This window comes from Strix uralensis, chromosome 15 (genome assembly GCF_047716275.1).
Source record: "Strix uralensis isolate ZFMK-TIS-50842 chromosome 15, bStrUra1, whole genome shotgun sequence".
NCBI lineage: Eukaryota > Metazoa > Chordata > Aves > Strigiformes > Strigidae > Strix > Strix uralensis.
In genome coordinates this window covers 2066694-2090812 of record NC_133986.1, presented here as the reverse complement: position 1 = coordinate 2090812, position 24119 = coordinate 2066694, and the positions used below count along the sequence as shown (strand labels likewise).

Sequence of the window (24119 nt, the reverse complement as noted above, 5' to 3'; positions counted from 1 at the left end):
TTTTCTGTTTTGTCTCAGTCCTGTGGCCAGGAAGACATAATTTTGCTTTGTCCTTTTTAACCTTCATTTAAACTTTTGCTTGACAGAGTTGAAAAAATATTCTGTCACTGTTTATCATAATCTAGTTATCTGTTTATATCATTAATAGAGAGAAACTATTGAAAACAAAGGTTCTAATGAAAAAGTAAACAGTTTTAGAAATAGTTTGTTTCAGGCTGTGGTGTTATATATATGGGAATAGAGACCCAAACGCAAAGGGCACAAGGAGTTGAAACGGGGAGTCCATTTCCATCATGTTTTTAAATGAAACCTCTTTCTCAGCATGCCCCAGGCTTTGGCTGATGGGTAGGGTTTCAGTAACAGAGAGTCTGCTCAGCACAGCTAGAAGCACTCACAGCACCAGGAATCCTGAACGCTGCTGGCACTCAGACTGCTCCCCACCAAAGGGGAAACGCTGTACTGGATCTGCACCATGCACTGTACCGAAACAAAGCCTTTCAGCATCTGTGGCAGGGAAGTCACCAATTGCCATATGTCACTCTGCTGTGCATATGCTAAGTGGGCCCAACCAATCCCATTTGCACATTCTCTGTGTGACTTGTTGTCCCACACAATGAGCGCCCTGTTGTCACCAGTGCTAATGCTATGCAATCTGCTTTGCTGTAGTGCAGCAGGCAGCTCGCCTCTTCATATCGTAGCACATTTTGCCACATAAGCATGGCCCCGGTATCGCCGGATGCTTTGCAATCTGTTGCTCTGCCGAGTGCAAGCCCTGCTGTCACGTTTGCTGCAGCCTGTTGGGCCACAAAGGAGCAGGCGGGCTGCGGGCAAGGGACACACTCTGCTCAGCTGCCGTCTCAGAGCTGTGCAGCCCCTGCACCGTGTCTGGGCTGCTCGGTGAGTATCAGTCACATAGCAGGAGTGACGGTAACAAGACTCACAATTCTATTGTCCATAACTAATCATTCCCACTCCTTAACAAGTTTTATTTGTATTTGCTTCATGCATAACAAACACATCCCAGACTGCAAGTCTTGAGGCACTTACACAAACAGCTGATGCAGGCAAGGCAGAATAGTGGCCCAATACTATGCTAAGAAACAGAGCTCACTGCAAGGGTTTCTTCAGAAACTCTTCATGTACCGCCCTTTAATTCAAGTCCAGGAGACATATGCAGCTTTTGTGCTGTGAACTTCACTGAAACAGACCTTTGAGTGGCACAGCCTTGCTGCGGATTGCAGGCTGAACTTCTGCTCAGAGGAGCCCCAGGAAAATAAATATGTGCTTCTGAAGTATTCACATACCATAAAGGCCTTCTCCAGGATACAGTTAATGATGCTGGGGCCACCTGTTGACCAGCAAAGATGTGATAAAGTATTGAAAAGCTTGTGCTTTCAGATGTACCACCAAAACCACTAGCATCCGTTTGGAGATTGTACTCTGTAGAATAACGTGTATATACATGGAACCTAAACAAGGGCTGGGAGGACAGTTTTCATTTAGGCATGCCCTAAGACTAGGTGCTTGGTTCCCAGAGTTTTTATAGCTTTTCTCAATTCAGAGTAGTTGTTGGCTTTCCTGCCTGTAGCATCTTTTGACATACAACTTGTATGAAGTCAGAAAAAAGCCCTGATTTAGCAATGTAATTTTATAACATTCACACATCTGTTTCCACTGAGGGCTTTGAAGCCCAGTAAAATGGATAAGATAGAAAAGAAAAAAAGAGACAAAGAAAAAAACACCTGCCTGTAGAAATATGACTAATGCCCAGACCTGTCTGTACTTGTTAAAATGTGCTAGAATGACAATGTTAACAGCTTGGCCAAACATCAGAAAATCACTACTTCATCTGATGCTATTAGCTGAGTTACTCAGTAAAGCCAGAGCTGGAAAAATAGTGATGCCTCCCTGGGCCTCAGGGTGGAGCGGCAGAGAGATCTCACACCCGTGACTAAGAGATGCTAGTGAGAGTCTGGCCCCTTATGCCAGCTGCCCCACACTGCTGCCACTCTGTCATCTTGAGTAGCCTGGTACCACTGGGCCTGGAAAGCTTTCTGTGCCTAACCAGTCAGTAATTTGGAAGGTGTGTAACGTGAGGGACCTTTCCTGGACAGCACTTCAGAAAGAGACAAAAATGCCACTTTCTATTTCGCTTGTAAGGCTGCACAAGAAATGCCCAGGGTGAGTCACCAGCCACTCGAGAATGAGCTGTGATAATCACTTTCAAATGTCCCACTTCCCTGAGGGTGGGATTTTTGAACAGGAATACAAATCCCCATCAGCTTTTGCGGTATGATTTGGACAGTTTTATTTCTACAGCATTGACACCAACAGCGGGATCTGTCTCTTTGGTGTTTATCTTTGCCTGTTCAAAGGCACACCTTTGGGAGGTGAAGGAGTTGATCTTTGGATTTGTGCCTCATAGTTCTCCTAAAACGCTGTGTGCTGCCTTCAGGTTACAGGCCCCGTCATGTCTGCCTTCCAGTGAGGCATGATTCTCACGTGCCTGGCTCAGACAGGGGGAGATCTGCCGGGTTGTGTTTGTGCTAAATCCTGTCCAGCCAAGTGTCATCCCCTGAGCAAAAAGTGACGCAGAAGAGGGAGTCTGTGATAAAGCCAGAGGTGCTTTATACCGCAGCTTCGTGTTTCCTGGAAACGTCTCTAGGAATAAAGGACAGTGCTTTAAACAGCAGTTGCCGTAGGCATGTACTTCATTATGTTCTTCATGCAAGGACACATTGAAATTCAGTTCAAAGAGAGAAGGAAAGCCATTTTGCAGTAACCAGAGATCAGATTATTTGGTAAGCACAAAAGCCTTTTGAGTAATAACTTTTCTGTGGAGAGTCAGATGGTTTCTATATGCTTAGTAGTCTTGGTTTCCCTTGAAATGTGTAATTCAATTGAGGTGCCTCACTCAGCTTTTAAACCATCCCATGCCAACGTATCACACCGCAGCTGTATTCCTGGACTGGCAAAGCCACTGAGCATCTCCTGTAAGACCAATATCTGCAGCATTTAGCCTTGATCTTCTTTGGAGGGATACAAGGATAGTCTGACTAAAATCCAAGTCAGTCTCCTCCAGTGATCTATTTTCGACAGTAGTTGGAAGCAAGTTGGTGCTTTAAATTTCTGTTTGTACTATTCCAGGGGTACATAGACGTCTCCAGGAGAGATGGTGCCTTTGTCATTTTATGTGCCATAAGGGTATCACACAGGCAGGGTGATAGAGAATTTGGATCCAAGCCAAAAGAATGCATGACTTACTATATTGGCAGTGATGCAAAGAAATACAGAGAAATAAGCAACCATTCTGAAATAGAACTAAAAATTAGAGGGTTTTTTTACATGTTAGCTTTGCTGTCTCAGCAGAAGCCAAGAAACCAATATGTTATGGTAACTTACAGTTTTCCTTCTTTTCAGCAGAGCTGAATGTTTAATTGATTTAGCAACTGAATGTGACAGGTAGGATGCTGCTGCTACAGGGGAAAGCTTTGGAAGAGAATGGAAGAGACAATGTATTACATTTGCTTATACATTAGTAGTTCCCTAAAAATACATATAGGCTGAGGTAGTAGATACAAGCTATTCCCAAGTACCAAACGGTGTTGCTGAACCAGACCATAGTGAGAAAAGGGAGGAGGACAAACAGGTATTTTCTTGTAGTAGTTGTTCAGGTGGATCAAATCTTTCCAACCTTGGTGTCTAATTTACACTGATGGATAAATTTCTATGTTATGTATTCAGACTGCGTGCTAGAGAAGACAGAAAAAAACAAATGTCTTACCAAATCCTACTCGCCTTTTGCTGAGGGTCCCACTCAATATTCTGTTAATTAGACAGGAAGGGATCAGCCTATCTCCAAAGGAGACTCAGAAGGAGTTGCTGTTCATAGTTATTCATGATGAGTGCAGCTGTTATTTCTGAACACAGACCTAGAAATTAGAAGGGAGACGACCTTCAAGATTTACATCAGATCAAAGGAAGATCAGTGGCTGGCAGGAATAAGGGAAGGGGGAAGAAAGGTGAGAAATTTCTGTTAAAAAACAACACTGACCCCCTCTGCCTGCAGGTCACCAGCATCTTTAAATTGGTAGTTCTTTTCTCTTGTGCTAATTAGTAGGGGCTACAGTGGAAGTGCGTATTCTGTCAGCTTAAATTCAGTTAGTTGAGAAGGGAGAGTGTGCCTTTTAGGTATTCTTTTAGGGTAAACTCTTCCTATTAGGCACAATATATTACCTAGGGATCCATCCTTCACTCACTTGAGATCATGGAAAATTTCCTGTGTCCCAGCTGGGATCACAAGTGTGTCCAGAAAGATGGAGAGCAGAGGCCTATTGCTTTCCAGAATATCCTAGCATTGAGTGCACACATAAACAGAGCACACTGGACAGATGGGTCATGATTTGTTTGTACTACCTATATGTCCTATATATCTCTATGTTTCTTATTTATCTTTATATATATTTATTAATTCAAAGACCATTTACAATGATTCCCTTTATTTAAACATCCTCTAGATTCTGTCTGCTTGTTTGTGCCTCCGGGAAAATCAATCTGTTTAGGGTACTGAGCACAACTGTAATAAAGGAGAAAGAAATAAAACAGACAGTGAAATATGACGTGCTCTCTCTAGAAGGGAAAGTAGAAGCCTCAAGCCAAAGTCCAAAGGTTACATACTGTGGTAATGGTCTTATCTAACCTGGTTATACCTAGTACTTGCAGGTAGACAGATTGAGACATGCTGCAGTCATGAAATGACTACAGCAAAGCCCGATGAGACTCACTGCCACCCCATGCTCTACATTAGAGTGTGCTGCAGCAGCAGCACCAGAATCCTTCAAAGACCTAGCTGTTGTCTTAGGGCCATATCCTTCTCTTGGGCATCCCCAAGGATTTAGGCCACTTTGGTGGAGGGACTAAGGAGAAAATTTGGAACATATGTGAATGTCCTGGGCTCCTGGCTGAGGGGACTTTGTCAGATGTTCAGATCACAAAGTGACACTTCATATAAGCACAAAACCCAACTTTGTTATCACATGGAGACTTAAATCCAGTTATTGCAGGGATTGATACAATCTTGAAAGGAAAGGGAGTAAGAATGAATGTTTCTTTTAAAGATATTTTGGGTTGTATCTTGGTCAGTCTTTCAAGCTTTTTTGTTCACTTGCTGACAGAGAAGTTTCTGCTTTTTTGCCTCTTACCATGGCCTCTCTGTATGCCTGGCATTTCCTATATGATGTGGGACTGTACACACTTGCAGCACTGAAGCTGTTTCTTAGTTTCCAGCAGAGCTGAGCAGCACATGCTCTGAACCCAGAGTCCCAGCTTCTTGTCAAGTACTTTTTTAATAGCTGAACAGCATCTTTGTGTTTAACCTTCAAACAGAAAGCTTAAATATTATACAGAATTCCTCCTTTTCTGTTTGTTAAACTGGACACCCTCCCATTACATGATCACATGCCTGTCGTTGTGGACTGCGAGGGTAACAAACCATCCACACTGCACAAATTTCTAAACTATGTTGTGCAGGTATCAGTGTCCCTAGATCTCCTTTGTAATCGTGACCATCTCTTACGCATAAATACTTGTCTGTCTTGTCAACAGGCAGTCGAAAATGAGCTCCAGATGACATGCTGTTTTTTCAGCCGTGAGTGTGTGTTTGGCGAGCTGTTAGTCTTACCACTTCCCTGTTCCCCCTGTTTTGCAGACACAAGCACACCACGCTGCCTCCTACCACCACACAGTCTTCTAATAAGGAAGAGCTGGTTGCTGGAGCTGACAGACCACTTCATAGGTCCATACTGTGCAGCTCTATCTCCATGGCTTTTATCTCCTTGCTCCCCTCAACCTCCCATCTGCCTCCATTGCAGGGAACTTGTGGTCAGCCCTGATCTTGAACTCTCCACCCCCTCCCAGATCTTTCTTATCTGTAAATCTGTCTACTGCTGCATCCACAGCTTTCCCATGCATCTCACAGGCACACCCAAGAAAGCCTATTTGTGCCGTAACTTCTGATGTTGGCAGTGGTCACTCGCAACTATCCAGCCACTTGAATGCACAGAGCTCTGCACCTGTTCTTTCAGTATTTCCGGGACAGGGAGATCTTCAGGGAAGGGGAGATGTTCTCCCCTTCCACCACTCAGTGGTCCCTTACCAGGTTATTTGCCATATTCATATTAATTCATATTAGTGAGCACCCTGTATGCTTTCCTCAGTCTGGTCCTCTGGGTTCCTTTCTCTTTCTTTGATACTTTTTCAGCTGCCTCCAATTGATTAACACTGACTTTTGTTTCTGCTCTTTTATGTGTCTGACCAGAGGTAGTGGAAAAGCCTTCTTCTCTGTAGTTCTCTGAAACAGCCTTTACCCTATCTCCTGATTCATCAGCTTCATCTTCAAATCCCTGTGGCTGATGCTTCCTTTCCATTAGTATTCAGGTACTTTCAAGCTAACTTTCTCCACTGTGCATGTACCTATTCCCTTGGTGCTATGGTTTGCAAGGGTAGACAGTTCTCTTTCCACCTCCTCCTGAGCTGAGAAACCACATAAGCCTAGAGCAGGGCACGTGGAGAGAGCCCGCCTGACCGCCCGTGCCTGCCCTGTTTGTCTCCTCTCAGTGGCTCTTGAGCCCTTAGACTTGCTCTCTCAGAGTGGCTATTACCATTGTACCACTTCCAGCACTGATGTTCTTAATGGAAAGATGTTTTGTTTTCATGGAAAAAAATGCTAAGCTGATGCCATAGTTGTGTCTGAGTGCTCTGCATACCCTGTGGTGCCTCACCCAGAGTGAAGAGGAATTGTGAGCCTGGTGATCCTAGTCTCAAGTAATAGCATTTCAGAGAAGGAAGCAGTTGGAGAAAAATTCTGCAAAAATAAGGGGGTCTCAGATCTCATGTGTTGGGTCACTGCCCACATGACATTGTGTCCTTTTGTTGGCTGGGAGATGGGTGAAAGTGGGCAGGAAAGCCAAAAGGTTTGGAGTTTGCTTGTTACTGCACCACATCTACCTGCCCCTTCGCGCTTATCCAGAGCCTATCGCTGGAGAGTCTTGGGGCACCTCCCAAACATTACTCACCACCACCTCCCTCAAAACAGGAGATCATTGGAGGAGATAGGGGAGTGCGAACCCTGCTGAGACTAGTGTTCTCTCTCCCACATTATTGCTGTAAACTCTGGAGATGAACTGCACTGTCGAGTTTCCACCCATCATGGTGTTCTGAAGATAAAGCTTAGATTAAACCCTATTGAAAATACAATATAGTCATAGTAAAACCAATACATATATTTTACAATGAAGCCATAAAATTCTCTGTGCTGTGCAGTGGTGTAATATATGTGCAATTAGTTGAATCTAATACGTCATTGCCTGAGTTTGTCATATGTGGGTTCAGTTAAAAAGTAATGGAAGGGCAGAATATCATGAAGACACGGGCATTACCCTCTCCATTCCCTTCAATTAATGTAGAGCTGCATCAAAAAGGAAGTGTTCTTATAGTGTACTGAGGAGAATGGTTATAACCTTAATCTGTTCTTGTACATTTTGCCAAGTATAATGCTCACTAGGAAGTTCAACATCACAGGTGAAAGGATAAGAAAAGACAAGTATCTTGGAAAAAAAAAAATTCTCTGATAACGCTGTAGAGAATTTATGATCTTAGCAGAAAGGAATTTTTAGAAGTCTGGAAAAAAACCCCTATTCTTTTGACTCCGCCAACAGAAAAAAAAATAATTGAGAGGGTGCTTTAATATGTCTAATAAACTTATATGCTTGAAGCAGGAAAAAAAAATCAGTTTGTAGTTTGTTAATCCACTGGCAAAGTCAGCTGCATATACAGCTCAGTGCCGTGTTCAAACAGAGAGTAAGTCTGAAAGCTGCTGCCATATTCTGCCTTTACTGGAGGTCCAGAAAGCAAAGCATTAAGGTGCATTGCAAGGTAAGCATGAGTAGCGAACTAATCCCCTCTTTGAACTGTGTAAGTAAGAGGAATGAAAAGAGACATAGACATATTAATCATGGCTCCTGCACCTCGCTCTGATGGCTCCAACCACCATCCTTAGCAGAACATTGACTTTATCAGAGTTAGGGAAAAACTATAATGCCTAAGGCTGGATCCAAAACTGCTCCCTGTGTGTGGACATCTCTAACAGCTGATAAAGATGTTTGGAAACAGACTTAGGAATTTTTTTTTTTTTTGGCTTTCTGTGCCAATTTAGTAACATCAAGGTTACCTGTTTATGCTCTCACCTCTAGGATAGAATGGAAAGCAACATTTTTGAAATTCATTAGCCTTAACCTATAATGGACTCTGCACACACCCAAACCAACACATAGATGGAAGGAAGGGGGCCAGTGCTGGGTAACTTGAGACCAGTCACTTACACTCAAGTGCCTTTGCTCAGCTGATTGTTTCAGATACTCTTGTGACTATTGCTCATGTTCATGCTCACGCTCTCTGTCTGTCTCTCTGTTTTCCAACCGAAACCAAGCTGACAGCTCTTCATCTACAGGGTACAGGGTGCCTTGCTGCTGAGATTTTTGGGCTTTATTGATTCCCCACAGCAAGGCACACAAGAATGGAGGCCTGCAGTAGCCCTTAACCTTAAGCTTAAAGAGGGTATGTTCAAAAACCAGAAAGGGCTAATAAGAAGCAATACAGGAGGGGGGGGAAGAAAAAAGTGCAATTCTGTTCACTGACTTAGAAGGTGAATGTTTGTGTTTTGTCGTAGCCTTTTTCTTAGTCTTAGTTCTCCCTCCTTCTGGACTTCAGTGAAGGTCTTCAAATGATCCTTTTCCTCCTTTCTTCCTATTTTCTCCCATCCTCAGCTTTTCATTTTCTTTGAAAAGCAGTAACCTGCCACTCATTTTTTTCACAGTCACTTGAACTCTGAGTTTCTACAATTTTCCTTTTCACCCCACTCCTAGTACAGTCTCTCTACCCACTCCCTCCTGCCCTTCCCACCTTTACCACGTTTCTAGTGTCTCCAGCACAGCTCTAGCTCTCAGAAAACAGTAGCAATCATATACCAATTTACAACCATTAACCAATTAAATGTCACAGTGCTCTACAAGTTAGGTAATTATTTATGAACATTGCTAAGATACTGGTGTTCGGTGTAACAGATTGTTCAGCTGTTTCTGCTCAGAGGGCCCCACACAATAATAGTAAAGCTGCAAAAGATCAGGGTTGGGATGGACAGCTAGAGCTGTGTGTGGGAACTCTAGACATCTGCTAACACACTGCTTAGCTCTGAACCCTCCTTTTACTCTTGGGTTTGTGAGCATTAAATGTGTTCTGTATTTGTCATGTCAAATAGGCTGCAGCTTTAAAAAAAAACGTCCAGAAAAGTCCATGGACCACATAGAGCTCATCATTCTACACTTCATAAAATGGCACGGAGTAACTGGTCTGTCTTCTTTGTTCCTTGCCCATGCTGCCACATTCGCGTAAACCAGACTGTGCTTGGTCAGGGAGAGGCCGTTGCTTGTGCTGAAGGCAGCTCGTTAATAAACTAATGGTCTGTGACGTTACATGGGGACTCCCAACCTGAAATGCTGCATGACATTTTCCCAAAGGTGGAAGATTTATGGTTTTAAACCTAAATTAATTAAGAAGCAGAACCTTAATTAAGAAGCAGGTTGCTTCTAAAACAGCTAACCCACTTCAAAGGGCTGAAGCCGTAGACTTAATGGGGAACAAAGAAGAGAAAACAGGGTCAAAACTGACCATATCCGTGTGTTGTTCTCAACCCATTCATCTTGCACATGGGGGGTGCTCTGCTGGCATTTTAAAAATGGCAGTGGAACATCTGCCACCCAAAAGAATTAGGGTGTGTGGGAGGGGCATGTGGTTTATTCAAAAGCCACTGCTCCCCTTTTGAAGCAGAAGATGAGCCAGATGTACATCTTTTTTTCTCTGCCAAGTCCTGGTTGTGTTCCCATTGATTTCAGTTGATCCAGGATATCCCTCTTATTCTGTTTTTCTTTCCTTTTTTTCCTAGCTAGGTGGTTTTACTTCATAATGTAGCAGGCAAGTTGATCCTGTATCATCACCTCTCACCATATCAAGTACAGCTGCTAGCTGAGGGGCAAGTGGTTTAAGAAAAAACAAGAAATCAGTCTCTTGAAAAATGTCACATTTTTAGGACCTCTGTTCCCACAGAGCTCAGTGTCCTTCTGGACACTCAGATGACTACTGTGTTCCTCAGTCAGTCCTAGTTGCCACGTTAGTGATGTATTTGATACCATTTATTAAGTAAGATTTTGAACAGGTCATTCCTGCTTCTGGAATAAAGGGAGATGGGTGGCTTTTCCCATTAAAACCGTATAGTTTTTAATGATGTTTCAAAAAAATCCACCACTGTTTCTTTAGGAAGACACACAAGCTAGAGGTAGTCACCCTTCTTGATGATAAAATGCCAGAATGCATATGGACTCGTTGAACACGGCTTCCAGATGTGCCAGCCTCCAGTACCTTCCCTGCAGGTTTTTGTAAATCCTGCTGGATGTCCATTGCACTTTTAGGCAGGTACACAGATATTGCTGCAAATCTGGCCTTGTGCTACTTTGGAAAATGCTTTTGAAAGTTGCACCCACCATTAAAGAGATTGATTTAAGAGATGAAGATAAATGCACAAAACACTTTCATTTTCTTTATTTTCAATCGATACTGTATGAATACAAAGTTTCTAGAAAGCTACAAAAATTCTACCACTTTATCAAGAAGGCATCAAAATGTGTCACTTTGCAAAGACATGAAAACACCTGCAGTAACCGACACAAAAATAGCATTTTTAGAGTGATGAAATAATTGCACTTAACTGTCATGGATATTAAAGTTATCACACATATGTACCGCGAAAGCTAGAATACATTTTTTTTTTTTTACAAAGCACTTTATAAAAAAATTCTCTGCACACAAAACCTATAATTTTCATATTACTATCATACTAAAGATAAATTCACTTTAAAGCCAACACTTAAAACATTTTAAACAAAAAAAGGTACCAGTACCTACACACAGACAATAACAAATACAAGAATACTGTACTGCCAAGAGGTTTGACTGAAACTCCTTTTGAAAGCTTCTGCAAATATGTTAAGAAAACATTGGAGAACATTCACTTTTTTCAAAGAGCCTTCCCTCACTGTCTAACCTAGAGGTACTTTATCATCAAAAGGCAAGTTCTACATCAAAAGTTACCAGCAGCAGTACAATATTAAAGTAACCACTGACCATATATGAATATGCTTAAGTCACAAACCCATTTTATACACATTACACAAATAAACATAAAGTGAGAATTCCATTAAGTCATTTACAAATGTGAACAAATGCACATGGCAAAAAAACCCCGAAACAAAACAAAAACCCAACCTGTTTTACATAAAATGTACTGAAGAATTAAAGGCTATTCAGGTTTTCAATGTTATAAAATTCTTTTGTCTTTTTTTTTTTTCAGGCACATATTGTATTTTTTGTCTGCAGTCATGAGCCTGAATCAGAGGCCCATAAAACAAAACAAAACAAAAACAAAAACACATATTCTGTAAGGAGGTAACAGGGATCCATCTCCTTTTAGTCAACAGAGTGCATTTAAGATTTAATTTACATACTAAAACTAATTACATGATCTCAGCAAGAATGACCTGAAAAGTTAAGATATGAAGATGTCCGAAGTGTTTCTTGTACTTTGACTTATCCAGCCTCAGTCTTTTTTAGGGGGCTAAAGATCTCATTAGGAAAGATAAGAGGGGGAAAAGAGATCATCCTGAGAAAAGTACAAAACTGGACTCTATTATACACATCTGCTGTGTGACCGGGTACGTTATCAGTATGGGTCAAGCAAAGGGTAGACAAAAGGTTTCTCAGTATGACTGATTGTGTGATCCAGGAAAACTGTAAGGGGAACTGCTTCAGAAAGCAAGTACGCCCTAGGACTTGCAGTGGAAAAATAAATAGATATGGATTAGTACGTCAAATGTTGTATCTGCCTTGAACTGGCCAGTTACTTACATTCAACATTAATGTACACCCTTCATTATTTCAAATAGCCTATACCGTGGAGGTTTTAACGGAAGAAGCTACTGCCGAACTTAATGAGCTGTAGCTGTGGTAGAAAGGGAAAGTGAGAAACAGGCATTATATCTGCAATTCCTTCAAAACAGTGGTGCAGTACCTAAATAAAATCATTTTGGAATTCAAGTAAGTAAAACTACATTTGTTAGTAGTAATTTTTAACAGCCCCAAATGGTACCATTATGCTTGTTTTAATGAGACAGAAGTATAGTTAATTACAAGTATTGACTAGTACAGCTCAAACGTTTGCTAATAACTGAAAATATATGCTCTATTTGTGGGGCGAAAGTGTCTTTGCCCTACCTCAGTCTCATTGAGTTCAACAGGATTACTTGTTTTATAGAGGTAAGTGAGATTTAGACCTTGAAGGAATAACAAAAATAATATTTTAGAGACAGGGAACTTGAATTATCACAATATTTACCACACAGTGTCACAATATTTCTATATATAAAAAGTTAATCTTAGTTTTCATCAAATACTTTAAAAATCAAGTTAAAATTGTATTCACAACTATATAATCCCTCTGACAGCTTTTGGTTTTGCTGATATTTGTTCTTTCTAACATCGTTGTCTTAAAATCTTGCTCCTCTTCCCACCAATTTTAGTTGTAGTGTACAGTATGGCCCCCGTTCACAGAAGGTATCGAATACAGACACATTATTAAGAGGAGCTAATGTTTTTTTCCAAGACATCATCTGGGTGAAAAAATAAACAAAACAACCCTGTGTTTTGAACCACGCTGGCCAGAGTTTCTCTAACAGCACCTTCATCCACAATGCTCACACTCAACATTTCAATGCTTAAAAACACACAATTGCATTTACCCTAGCTGTTCTCTGTTCTCCATTGTCATCATTTTATGCATCTGACTTTCAGCATGCACAACTTTGTAAACAAAATCTTCTGTCTAACAAAAAAATCTTCACAGATAGCGAAATATTATTAGAGGAGAACAATAAAGTCACATTTGTCCACTGTCTGAAATTCTGCAGTATATGGATCTCTCATTATGCAGATGCACGACTGGATGAAGAGAATATAAATGTGAATCATTTTTATATCACAGACAAATCAGTTGCTGGTTTGCAACGCTGTCAGAAATGGCAAACAGTAGATTATTTTTCAGCAGGTTGATCATTAGCAAAATTACTTTGCTATAAATGGTGCTCTTTCTTTTGTGAATGGAGGCCTGTAGATTCAACTTATTCCAATAAACCAAAGGCATTACGGTGATAACTAAATATTTTTGGTCTCTCTACAAATTGTCATTATTATGGCAGCACTTTTCTAAGCTGGAATTTCAAACCAAAGGCACTTTCATGCTAGAGTGCAGAAGAGTCACAATTAATTATTTGGTCATGAAATTTAAAAAGGCAGCATTTATTAATACAATTCACTTTTCACGGAGAACTAAGAATCTGTAACCTTTCCTTTTGGTATAGGCATTTAACTGCGTAGTAATGGGACTGACTTGTACAGAAGGTTGGTTTAGACCAAGCAGTCAAAGAGCATTTCTGTGGGAAAAAATACAGATATTTTTAAAAATGGAACCAATTAATAAAACAATATATAAAATTTATGTTAAGAGGCTAAAGGTACTTCTAATATAATGCTAAGGCACTGCATATTGTAATGCTTTGGCAGCTCTCAATTAAAAGGTTCCTACAAAAAAGTAACAGTAACAAGATAAGTTCTTCCAGCTTACAAAAGAGCTCACAGTTTACAGGCAGCCTGTTGGACTACACACCCTACACTGAACAGTTGAAGGATTAAGGCTTTTAAGAATTAACATATACAGGGTATGGATCATTTACAGAAGTGTAAAGAAAAGACGATGGAAGTAGTTTCCCTAATATTACATATGTGAACACCAATAAACATTGTGACTTTTTATACCCTATAGTTATGGCATATGTATTGTGCCAGATTCTATTAAAAAAACTGTACCTGGTTTTGCAAATTGACTTACTTTATATGCCTCAAAAAGTTTGCTTGTTATTAAAAAAAAAAAAAAAAAAAATCACCAAAACCACAATTCAAACCCTAAATAAAAGACAACTTTAGAATAAAACAAAAAAGTAGTTTTTGACTTGTAACACCAAGTGCTTACAATAAAGGGCTACCGTTAGGCTGTTACAATGCAGTGCTTTTCCCGATGTGATTGTTAGTGTTAAAAATGAGTGTTAAGAGACCTTACCATGGACATATTTCTCTGTTCAGTTCATGGAATATAAACCGAAAGATCATCCATCAGCCCTAATATCCACAAGCAGGTAACAGCTAGACATCACAGCAATCATCCACCTACTAGAGTTAGATCAGAGGCAGGCTAAGGAATTTAAGCAGTCGCCCTTCCCCTTGGTGATGTTTGTATTGTCTTCTAACCTGAGTCCTCACCAGTGTTAATATGAACATGGTCTGACGCAGATGTACAGCAACCCGCTACCTCCTCTAGGCTATATTCTAGTCTAGATAATTCAACAATGGGCAATTCTAACAGAAAGTACTACGCAGAAATACCGTATTAAAAAAAATAAAACTGGCTTTTTTGAAGACTACAGCACTGTGCCTGGGAGTAAATTCACTTAAATTGTGCATGGGCGCATATCGGTAAAGGGCAGAGAGGAGGGACCTGCTAAATGTTAACTTCTTTGATTCAGGACTGCGAAAGACCTTCCCAAGAACGCTCTTTGCCGATATCTCATGACTGATTTTTAAGGTGGCTTGTGCTTGGCCGGGCAGCCCTCAGCCTTTCATGCAAATGTTTCGCATGAGAACCTGCTGCTGGCCCAGCACCTGCTGAAACTGCTGCTCAGGCAACTGAGGGGCAGTGCTGGGTGTGCAGCAGAAGAAAAGAAATGGAGCAACACTCACTGGTGTGGCCAGGAGGAATGAGACTACTTCTCTCACATGTGCGTACCTCAGACAATCACTCACACCCACATCCATGGTTCGAATCCTTACAGTATTAAAATATCTCCAGCTGTACTTCACTTCCTGGAGTCTTCCCTGAATATATCAGAAGGATGAATACTACCACATCTGGATGCAAAAGGACATCAGACCCCACGTGGTATGTACGTGTTTGTTTCATATAAGGTCTTCACCAGTTGGAACTGGAGAGACAACTGGGAGAGGTGTAAGAGCACCATGGTAAAGAGGAAATGGAGAAAAAAAAAATCTCCGCTTTCCCATCTTCTTAGCCTGATGTTGGTTGTGATTTTCTAGTGCCTCATAGATATTAAAGCTGTTGATCCTTTCAGAGGTGTACGTATTCTTCTTTCAAACACGTTAGTGTTTTGCTTTCAGTTAACAAATTACTCCATGCTGTCGCAATGTCAGTTGTTTCCGTTCATCTGTTAATTTCAGAGTTGCAAGTTTTTCACTCAACTTATTAGAAAACATAGTTGTCCATATAAAATATAACTGCACACACAAGACTACATATAATGCAAGTCTAAATCTTCAGTATTTACCTACTTATTGCAAAATGAGCCATCTTTTTCATTAAATAATCAAATTTTCATATTAGTACAATACAGCTTTATACTCTTTTAAAATACACTAGATATGTTAGGGATAAGGGATGATGTTTTCTTTCTCTGCAATACCTGTTTGAAAATTTAATGGATTAGAAGATTAGTTTTAGTGTTGAGAAAAAAATACAAAATTTGCCTAATTTTAGGACCTGTCTGTTTCTATCAGGCATTTCTTAAGGCTATATTTTTCATTTGGTTTCAAACAGAAAAATGTTTCATTTTAAAAAATAATTTAGTGAATTACATTCGTCCATATCTTCCACCCTAATTAGTTACAAAGATAATTCTATAAAGATTATTAACTTTGTGTACTCATTTACAGTTATAGCTAAAGATTCATTTCAATTTCACTTGCATTGTAAAACAAGTATTTCATGTCGGAAAAAAACCCAAAATAAATTCTTATAAATGCTGTCAGTTTTTCCCCATGGCAAATGCTCTGTCATACATTTTTCTACCAGAATTAAAAATAGGCCTCCACAGACAGAGGCGTTAGGTTCTTAAATACAGTCTTCCCAAAGAACTGTGGTTTACAAATTTGAAGAACACTTAGTTTTAGAAATAATTTTTACAACTGTACCAGAATTTCACAGCTACAATTATATATGAACACATTAAAAATGACTTCACTAAAACAGGATTTAGAAAAATGTGGGTGAAAGTTGGGCCAGAGGCACTGCCACTTAGTGTTGAGGTTTACAGTCTGTGTTTTGATAAAGAAGTGAAATGAAGTGTATATATAAATAACTGCTCAGTCCTTTACAAGCCTGTAGATATGATGCTGTGCTCCATGTTCGCTGTTCGACACTTCAAATACACAAGCCATGCAAAGCAGGGTTTCTTGTGTATCCCTGTTTGTTACAACCTGTGGGAGGGGAAGGCAGAGGTAGACAATATATTACAAACTTGGAAACACCAGGGCCAAACCAAAAAGTGACTGGCTTAATTTAGACAATCTTTAGATGTGACTGAAATGTGTGTCCTCTTGCTCTCTCTTTGGCAATTTAAACTGATCTCTGTGACTGTGCTCACACGCTGTGCTCTGGGGCTGTTCCTCCTAGCGGAGGGCACGGAGGTTCATCCCACCCCGGGCCTTCTTGGCCACGAGCTGCCATCGTGTGGTCTTGGCTCAGCCTCCCTCAGCGTGAGCACCACTTCAGCAAAGGGGAACCAGCACACCCTTGTCACCTTGTGTTCGCTTCCCGAAGGGCAGCTGAGTGGGGAGCACGTGGCCCTACCCCTTCCCCGTGCCACCAGCCCCTGGTCCTGCCCGAATCCTCCGGCAGCAGCAGCAGTGCATGGCTCTAAGTGCTTGGCTGAGGTGCCACCACAAAGCCACAGCAAAACCAAGCTGGGTAACTGGATGAAACTGGCTTCAAGGCCACTGTACGGACTGTTCTTCATGCTTTAGATCACCTGTTGGGTGTACCCATTACTGCACGCTTTTCTGGCCCAAGAACTAATTAACACCACTGACATTTGCAGTATTATAACTGACATCTTGGTAAGAACACATTAGATGAATGGGGTGGTTCAAAGTTACTGCCTCAGGCTCTCTACAAACACCAAATAGAGACGTGTATGAAAAAAAGAGAGAAGTAAGCTGAATTTTTGGAAAGTAACAAAGCTGTTTGTTCATATCCTCAGCCAGCTTAGCCTTTTCATCCTTAGCGTCTATAGTGCACACTTCCAAGTCAATGGGATGATTTGTTTAGTAAGCAACATGACTAAGGGATTCAGAAACTGGTTCTAAATATTACAAGTTAAGCAAGCCATGCAAAGCCCGAGAGTATTTTAGAAACGGAAAAATAAAAAGTGAGTCCATACCAATAAAATTGTAAAATTTTCCAACACGCTGTTCATCATGTATTTCTCTGGTAAATGCTTCAGCTTGTGTATGAAGTTGATCATATATTCACACATTGGAGAGCGATTTATTCTGTACACGAATCGGCCATTCTCAAACCTTGCATATTCAGTCTAAAAAAAAAAAAAAAAAGAGATCATTTAGAATATTCAGAAATAGCAAAAAATTTAATATTAAATCTATTTTTTTCTTTCTTTGTGTAAACAGAAAGAAGAGAAAGTGGCTCTCAGACACACACTCCCCTACTTGCTAACTCCCTGCCGGAGCTATGCAGTGCCTCACTAAAAATTCAAGGGCCCTTAATTATTAAAAGGTATAATATCCCTACTTGTTCTCTAACTTGAGAATTTAAAAAACTGAACAGATGAGCATTACACAAAGGTAAGTTCAAGTCAAATAAAAATGAATTAAGCAGAAAACTTTGTGGTACAATGATGTTACAGTAGTTTTGAGACAACTGTCTGCTAAGGGAACAGTAGAAAAAAAAACCCTTATGTATTTATGCATAAATATACACACATAAACATAGCTATATTATTACATGATTTAATAGGCAATTTATGAATGACAGAAAGATGCAAGACTACAGCCGGAAGAAAACCAGAACAGATTCGTTTGTAGGGGCTCACAAGGGACTGAAGGAAGGTAAGGCTGTGACTCGGACTCCTGCTGTCCAGCCAGCAATTGCTCAGATGAGCTACTCAATGGCTTGTGGGTTTTTTTGGCTTTCTGTAAGCTTGGAATAATGGAAATGATGGAAAACCTTTTTATGGTCACCATGCACAGAAAACATATTTAGTATAAGGACATGAACAGTGACCAGGACAACTATAAAGACTCAACCTGCAGCTCTAGGCTAAAATTCCTGTACAAAAACTGTATTGCAGATAACAGATGTGAGTGTGGGGCTTAGTACACAGAAGAAAATTTAAATAGCTGCGGTACCATTGTACAATAAACCATGCTACCTGACCACGCCATACGGTTCTGTGCTTAGAAAAGGAAAGGTAGAAAATAAACAAAGGCCCTTGCATGTTAAGAAAATATGCAACTTTGTACTCAAAAGCTGCTGTTGATGAGGAAAGCATGCCTTTCTGTGCATAAAATAAGATAAAATAAGCATGGGTATAGACAAAACATAGCACACCATCCAGGGCTTTAAAATGTTTTAAAAAATCTAAATGATGGAGGGTAGCTTGTCACTGCAGTATGGTTCCAAACAGGTTATGTGGCTGGCCAAGTATTTGGAAATGGTAGCAAGGGCATTTTTGCTTCAGCTCTTTTCTGCCAGGTGATGGAGGAGGTGGCACTGATGTCAGCTGCAGGCTCCCCAGTGAAGGGTGCCACAGGCAGGGTGGAGGAAGGTCTCCAAAGCAACAGGTAACTGTAGTGTCACCATTCACACAGTGATTTAAAATGAACCCAAACACTGATGGGAGGGAAAGTACTCTTTCAGGAGGGATTAGAGGAAGGAAGGAAAAGCCAGATAAGAGCAAGGTAAAGACAAGAGAGAGAAAAGCCTAAGTAAAATGAAAAGGAACCATCCCACACATCCCATCACAACACCCACCTCTACTTTTTCTACTACTTGCTTTCCAAATGAGCAGACTTTGGTGGAACAGGTGATTGTCATGTTTTCTGAGCTCTCGTACTGACTAGTGACTCCATAAAATGCTCCGGTATCATCTTGAATGTTGCAGTTTAAGTCAGCCTGTTGGGGAAAAGTAATAGATGTTGAAGATTTTATTTTTCATTTGACGGTGTCAGTAGCATAAGTTGTAATTAGTTCACTGTTCTTTTCAGAAATAAGGGAGAGAGGGAGTTTTCTAGTGACAACAGTGACAGTAAAAAAAGTCTGTCAGGGAAGTACCTGCCTAATTGGTGCAGTAAAAACCTTAGAGAAACAGCAATTTCTTCAAACTTTAAACAACAAAAGACAACCCAGTATTTCTTTAAGCTACAGGTGATGTTCTTGTCTGGCAGATAGCTGATGAAGCCCCAAAGGGCATGATCACCTGTGAGGAGCCTGGCTCCAGAGCTGACTCCTCTGGAGGGAAGCTGCCCCATGGCCTTGAATTCAACCAAGCCATCCCTCTCCTGAGGGGGCCACAGGTCACTTTCTCCCTTTCCCTTTCTTAAAGCAATGAAATCCTCAGGGCAAAGGGAGACGGCTGCACAACACGGGAATCGATCTCTGATAAGACTCTGTCAAGCCATATGGCCCTGATTCAGCAAAGTACTTGACTTCACAGAGCCGTATGACGCAACTCACAGGCTTCACAGGAGCCGTGTGCGCACCGAGCCGTGCCTACCACACCAATAAAATATTACCGGAACGATTTGATTTCGTTCAGTATTTCTCTGCAGCCTGAATAACTACCCAGCTGCCTTTGATATCTAGCAACAGAGACTGAGACTTGCAGGATCAAGTGAGGATCAGCGCTACCTTTAATTATTTATATCCACATCCAAGTCCTGTGCACAGCATGATTAATTTGGCTACAAAGCAACAGCACAGGTCACATGCTGAATGCAGCCTCCCCAGGCCTGCAGCAGCACTGAAGCTGTTCTGCCACTGTGCTCTTTGTCATCATGAATCCATTTTCAAAAGCCTTCAGCTTAAAAGAGCACTAATATGGATACAGGCAGAGTCTAGGGATATCCACAGCTGGATTTGTTGATTCAGGCATTAGCGCTGCTGACATCTTTGGTGCCCAAGGAGAGAGTGGGCAGGGTTTTCTTTTTATGTGGAAATAGCTGATCAGCTACTGCAGCGTAACATCTAAGAATCACCTGAATTTTTAACTTACTCCGAGACAAGCATTTTAGCAGGGAAATGCACTTTTGCAGCTGTTTCACTTGCAAGTCTAGCTCTGCTTGTTTTTATTGCTGATATAGAAACATAACACAAAAATTTTGACAGATACCTTCATGTCTACCTTGAGACTTTCTAAAAACCCAGTTTGCAGGTATGTTTATTCACTAGTTTGTGTGGAACATTTATAATCCTGCCTTCACTATAGTTCAGGTCATTTGTAACTGCTATTTAATTTTTAACTAGGCAACAACTCATTAATTCTACTTAGTGTCTACAGTCCTTATTTGTGGTACAACATTCTGAGGCAATATGCTGATAATAGCACATACTGAGCTAGTTTGTGGTACAGAGAAGGCATAGGTCTAAGATTACTTCAGGCTGGCTTCAGTAAATTAATCAGTGGCGAAGTCTCCTGAGGTTTACACACAGTAACACAAACAGCCCTATAGTCACGTATTTTGCATAAGAGAAAGAAATCCTATCGCTATTACACCTTGTTTCTTGCACATGTTTTGCATGAGGTCAGCAGTTAATGTTTAATGTACATCTAAAGCACTGTGTTCACAGTGAGCTGTAAGGAATTGTTCCGAGCTAATAGTAAATAAGCAATTTGCCATCACAGCTGGCTTGCAATCGAAACATGACAAACATCTAGACATGACAAACTGTAGCAGCCATCAGCCATGCTACAGCTACTCCGCTGGAATTTCTTAAGAATAGGGATTTCTGATAAAACAGTTGCATTGTTATCACTGTTATTAAATAATCATCATCATCATCGTCATGATCTCTTAAAAAGTGGTTATTCCTACTGCTACCACAATTACAATTTTACTATCAAAACATTTTCTTTTTTTTCCTTTCAGATATGGGCAAAATATTTAAGGAATTGTAACTAAAATGCTCCTCACAATTTAACGTTGTCAAAAGAGTCAACTGCATAAACCTTACATTTCAAGCTGCAACAAGTGTTTACAGAGTTAAAGAAATAGAATAACTTTTTACCTGCTGCCTTCTGATTTTGAAGCCCACTGAAAAAAAAAAATCTAATTGTTGTATTTACATGCTGACATTTAACCTGGAAAAGTAACACATGTGGCCATCTGGCACCCTGTTGATCACTCCCACAGCTCTTCCAACTCTTGCTGAAATCACTAGGAGTCCTGTGTACACAAAAAATACAGACTGGGGCCCTGGTGTTTGAATGAGGAACGCTTGAAATTATTGCTCAAATGTCATGATTTACTCTTATACAATCATGACATTGTTGCAAAAGTGCCATGATGATAATATAGGCATGAATTATCTTTATTTGGTTTATTTGTTATTCAATTTATTTTTTTGAGTCTAGCACGCAATAAAGGTGTTTTCAAGGAAGGACAGAATTTTCCTTTTAAACAGTTTTCATGTTCAACTAATTACAGACTGCTGAGAGCTGAAGCTTTAAAACTCCTCTGAAAAGTGTAACACCAACATAAAAATCATAAAAGTTGGCAATGGTAAATACTCTTAAATGAAGGCTTCACTAAAGCCTCTTTTAATACTGAAAGAATTTTGTCTGTTCTCACATACTACAACAAATCTTTCTCCTCAGTCTTGGTTCAAACTTTTTCACTGGAGGCCAAATACATGAACACTAGGGAGGCGTGCGTATCATTGCAAAGAAGGGATTGTCACATCAAGGAAGTATTCTGAACCAGGTATTCAAAGCTTTTTTCCATGCTGAATACATTCAGAAAAGAAGGAAAGACTATCCCTGTTGGTAAAATACAAAATTTTGGTTAAAAAATGATGGTGAAGGACTTGCTGTTTATATTATTATGGCTTACATAGTAAGGGGTTCCTCTAAACACATATATCTTAAAGGAAAATTGTATTTATTGAACTGACAAAAGCAGGTAACAATTCCCCCCCCCCCCCCCCCCAAAACGTTATGAGACTACAAAAAAAAAAAAAAAAAAAAAAAAAGCTCTGCTAAAAGTGGGCACTGCTGTGGCTATGAGAGTTGTAGATGTAGCTTTGAGCGGGAATAAGGTGATGTGTTACCCCAGTATTCAGTTTTAGCAGGCTCCTTACTAAGTATTGATTCCAGTTTTCTTGTCTACATTTTAGAAAGGATGTTGGAAAATTGGAAAGTGTTCAGAAAAGAGTTACAAGAATGATTTCAGGTCTGGAAAACATCCTTTGTAGTGAATGACTAATGAAACTCCATCTACTTACTTTTTCCGAGGGAAGTTTTTCCACGACTTTGTCATAGCCTACAAGTTGCTACATGGGGAAGAGTCTTCTGATAGATTAAATCTTGCAAAAAAGGACATTAAAAGACGAAAAGCTAAAGCTATGCAAAAGCTAAATGAGAAACAAGGTAGAGGCTGGTAACCCTGATGCCAATGAAATGCTGGCATAATTTTCAAATGTGGTGGAATCGCCATTACTTGGGGTCTTTTTTTAACCAAGTTAAATATCCAACTAACAGGGATGCTCTAGTTCAAGTAGGCTTATTGTCCGGAGGCAGACATCACTTAGTGAGGTTCACTGCCTATATTACAAAAGAGGCAAGACTAGATAAATATAATAATAGAAAAATTGAAATATAGTAATTTATCTTATTAACCTCAATTAACCCTCTCCTTACAATTTCCTTCCTCAATGATCCCTGTGAAAAACGTGGCAACAGTCAAGCTTCTGGAGCGCTGGGCTTGCAGCCTCTCATGCTGCAACCAGCTTTGTCTCATTATTTCCTTGGTACTCTGTCTCTAGCTGTTCTCTTGCATTTCAGACTCAGATTGCAAGTCTTCCTGGGCTGTAAACCACCTTTCCCTTCTGTACAGCTTCTCATCTAACTATGCTCTGACCCATGGCTCCAGGCATTAGAGTTGGTGAGCACTATTGTAGCATATACAGATAAATAACCTTTTGAATGGTGATTTCAAATATATTAGCATGATTTCAAATAGTATGGCATTTCACATATTACGGTATGATCACATGTGACAAACAGGAGTCCATTTTCTCACTGAATTTTAAAATGCAAGATCAATACCATTTAGGAAAAAAACCCCAACAACTTAAAAACACAAATGGAATTTTTTGTTTTTACTTTCAAGAGTAAAACTCTAATTTTGATTTATTTCTAATAGCTGAGATTTATATTAGCTTTTGGAGGCGGGAGAAGCATTCAGTTTTCTGACACCCTATCTACAGTGGGTGTGTAAAAGCATGATTAATTCATTAATAAAGCATAGCTTGTCAATGGGTAGCACTGAAAATATTACATATTAAGAGCACTAAGTGTTCGATACGCTGCATGGAGGAGAAGCCTCTGCCAGTGTGCCAGAGCAAGCACCAAAACAGAGCTGGCTGCAACCAAAATAAAGAGTAAAAAATAAATTGGGAAAAAAAAAATCTTCACATTCACTTCAGAAGAGCTCTCAGGCTCTGTGTTAAAGGCAGGGGGCAGAGGGTAGAGCGCTTGTGTAATAACAGCTTTGGCTAACAAAAAAGCAACTCCAGCAAAAATTGCTGAGAAGAGTCTAAATCCTTCCTGCTGAGTAGAAGGAAAACAGCACCTACTGGAAACAGTGGGATCTGGGGAGGGCAGAACAATTTATACTGGCATTCAGTAGTTAACGTTAAGCACATAAGGTCACTTATTAACAACATATAGGTTTTAACAACTGCTGACTGCAGGGAGGTGTGTTACTCATATGACCGCATCATGCCTCCCCTCCTCCTCTCCAAAGAGTGATCAAAGAGCAGAGATTCCAAATTGTGAAGCAATTTTTTCCGACGGGAGCATCTGGGTCGTTGGCACGTT

General features: G+C 40.4%; 1 protein-coding gene across 4 annotated transcripts in view; it reads right to left on the bottom strand.

Moving 5' to 3' along the window:
- Positions 1-10635: 10635 nt before the first annotated feature.
- TEAD1 (TEA domain transcription factor 1) overlaps positions 10636-24119 on the bottom strand; it is a 163463-nt gene continuing 149979 nt past the window's right edge. For all 4 annotated transcript variants that reach the window (XM_074884732.1, XM_074884735.1, XM_074884734.1 and 1 more), the window contains 3 exons: positions 19055-19195; positions 17445-17597; positions 10636-16482 (listed from right to left, as the gene is read on the bottom strand). In XM_074884732.1, coding sequence (XP_074740833.1) covers positions 16369-16482; positions 17445-17597; positions 19055-19195 — 408 coding nt within the window. In that variant the 3' untranslated portion in view covers positions 10636-16368. The remainder of the gene's footprint in view (positions 16483-17444; positions 17598-19054; positions 19196-24119) is intronic.